At 43.5% G+C, this 2,368-nt stretch overlaps 2 protein-coding genes across 2 annotated transcripts; both read left to right on the forward strand.

Moving 5' to 3' along the window:
- Nucleotides 1–226: 226 nt before the first annotated feature.
- On the forward strand, nt 227–799 carry LOC143041301 (uncharacterized). Its single transcript, XM_076213126.1, has one exon. It carries the CDS (start codon nt 227–229, stop codon nt 797–799), a length of 573 nt encoding a protein of 190 aa, XP_076069241.1.
- Nucleotides 800–1,104: 305 nt separating this feature from the next.
- LOC143041303 (uncharacterized) lies at nt 1,105–1,551 on the forward strand. The gene has a single exon (XM_076213127.1). It carries the CDS (start codon nt 1,105–1,107, stop codon nt 1,549–1,551), a length of 447 nt encoding a protein of 148 aa, XP_076069242.1.
- The last annotated feature ends 817 nt before the right edge of the window (nt 1,552–2,368 follow it).

Genomic DNA, 2,368 nt, shown 5'->3' on the forward strand with positions numbered 1-2,368 from the left:
AGGAAATTTACGTTGTTTGATAGCTCCTGACCTAAAACTAATGGAAAAAAGAAAGAAATAGGCGAATATTAATGAGAAAGAGAATGAAACTCAACAAACAACTCTCTAAAACACATAATGTCAGAAGCAAAACAGCAATTCAGAAAAAAAAACTAAGAAAAATTGAAGAAAACATTTTGCAATCACACACGGACCAAAGAGTACGAGGGGAAACCAGGCAGTAAATATGATTAAGTATAACCCCAAATACTTTTTCAGCTACTGCAAAAGGTACTCCAAAGCAAAGACACAAATTGGCCCACTAAAAAATGCCACAGGGACGATAGAAAAAGACCCTGCAGCAACCTCCGACCTGTTATTGCAACAATACAACAGTGTCCTTAGCTGCCCATGTCAGCATGAAATTGTACAAAACCCAGGAGAATTTTTTGCGGAGAATCCTAAACAGCTGCAAATCACCGACTTGGACATCACAGCTGAAGACATACAGTCAGCAATAAAAGAACTGAGACCAAATACAGCTGCTGGAGCAGATGGAGTACCAACCATGCTACTCCTAAACTGTAGAAACACCCTGGCAAAACCGCTGCTTGGACTATGGAAAAAGTCCCTAGACACAGGAATAACCCCGGAGCTCCTCAAAACTGGCACTGTGTCCCCAATATACAAGGGCGGTGACAGATGCATCCCTAAAAATGATAGACCAGTTGCTCTAACATCACACCTGATCAAGATCTTTGAAAACGAGTGTTCGCAACAATATAGTGAAGTACATGGAGGACAACCAACTATTCAATAACAACCAGCACGGCTTCAGAAAAGGAAGATCCTGCTTATCAAAGCTCCTAGCTCATCATGATTGGGTCCTACACAACCTAGCTGAGGAGAAGAACGTAGATGTAATGTTCCTTGATTTTGGAAAGGCCTTTGATCAAGTGGACCATGGACCTCGGCATCACAGGGACACTGGGCGTGTGAATCTATGCATTTCTCACAGGGCGCCTACAGACAGTCTCGGTAGGAGGGTCCCAATCACAAAAAGCATAGGTAATTAGTGATGTACCCCAAGGCTCTGTATTGGGCCCACTCCTATTCCTGATCTACATGGAAGACATAAATGAGGGATTAAATGGCTCTAGCCTCTCCTCATTTGCCGACGACACCAGTTTGAGCCTACCAATCACCAGTATTGAAGATGTACCTAACCTCCAGAGAGATCTAGATACTGTATATACCTGGGGCTCAAGAAATAACATGGTTTTCAACGAAGAAAAGTTTGAAATACTGCGGCATGGCCAACATCAAGAAATAAAAACTGAAACAAACCTACTCAAAGAAGGGGGCCATGAAATTAGCGCACGGCAGACCGCTAAATGCCTGGGGGCACATCTGGGACAAGACTGCACCTTTCAGTACCACATAGACGAAACTGTGAGAAGAGCCAGAGGGATGGCAGGCTGGGTACTCACAACCTTCTATACCACAGAACCCAAAATAATGTTGACCCTTTGGAACACCATGATACAGCCACTCTTAGACTACTGCATGTAGCCAGCTGTGGTCCCCCCACAAAAGAGGTGAAATTCAGCAATTAGAAGCTGCCCAACGCTCTTATACCAGGCAAATCAGGGCAATGAGGGATTTAAGCTACTGGGGACGTCTCAAAAAGTTGGGGCTCTACTCTCAACAAAGAAGAAGAGAACGGTAACGTGCAATCTATGTATGGAAAATAATTGAAGGAAAGGTACCTAACCCAGCACCCCATTCACTGCAGCCTTACAGCACTGAACGAGCTGGGAGGAAAATAACAAGAAAAAAAACAATACCAACCAGATCTCCGGAAAGGATCAAGACCCTGCTAGTGAATAGCCTGAGCCATGAGGGTCCAAAGATCTTTAATGCTCTCCCGAGGGATATAAGAGGTATCGCCGGCTGTACAGTGGACAGACTGAAGGCTGGACTGGATAAATTCCTATCACCAGCACCAGACGAACCACCTGTACCAGGCTACACTACTGGATGCCGGTCGACAAACACCATACCAGACCAGGTGACCTTTAAGAAATTGGACACCAGGAATGGTAATAGTGGCGGATCACCGTGACTATGAAGGGGTCCTCTAGGCATATCCAAGTAAATCCAAGTAAAGTATATCCAAGAAAACATGACACTGGAATAAAACCAATAACTCAAAAACATTTATAGTCAATCCTTGCAAAGAAACTCATTTCGTTCTCTCTTGTATATGCATGATTAACAGAAAATGTATTTCGTGTAATGGAAATCTGCGCTAATTTGGTAAGATAAAATCGTATTTACTTATTCGTTTACTTGATGGATTTTTGAGGTCCCTCCTCACAGTCGTGGT

The sequence above is a fragment of the Oratosquilla oratoria genome, chromosome 30, assembly GCF_046742065.1.
Source record: "Oratosquilla oratoria isolate Oo_2021 chromosome 30, ASM4674206v1, whole genome shotgun sequence".
Classification (NCBI taxonomy): Eukaryota; Metazoa; Arthropoda; class Malacostraca; order Stomatopoda; family Squillidae; genus Oratosquilla; species Oratosquilla oratoria.

Bases quoted from the DNA above. Each gene is read 5' to 3' on its own strand.
- LOC143041301 (XM_076213126.1), top strand. From the start codon at position 227: ATGATTAAGTATAACCCCAAATACTTTTTCAGCTACTGCAAAAGGTAC.
- LOC143041303 (XM_076213127.1), top strand. From the start codon at position 1,105: ATGGAAGACATAAATGAGGGATTAAATGGCTCTAGCCTCTCCTCATTT.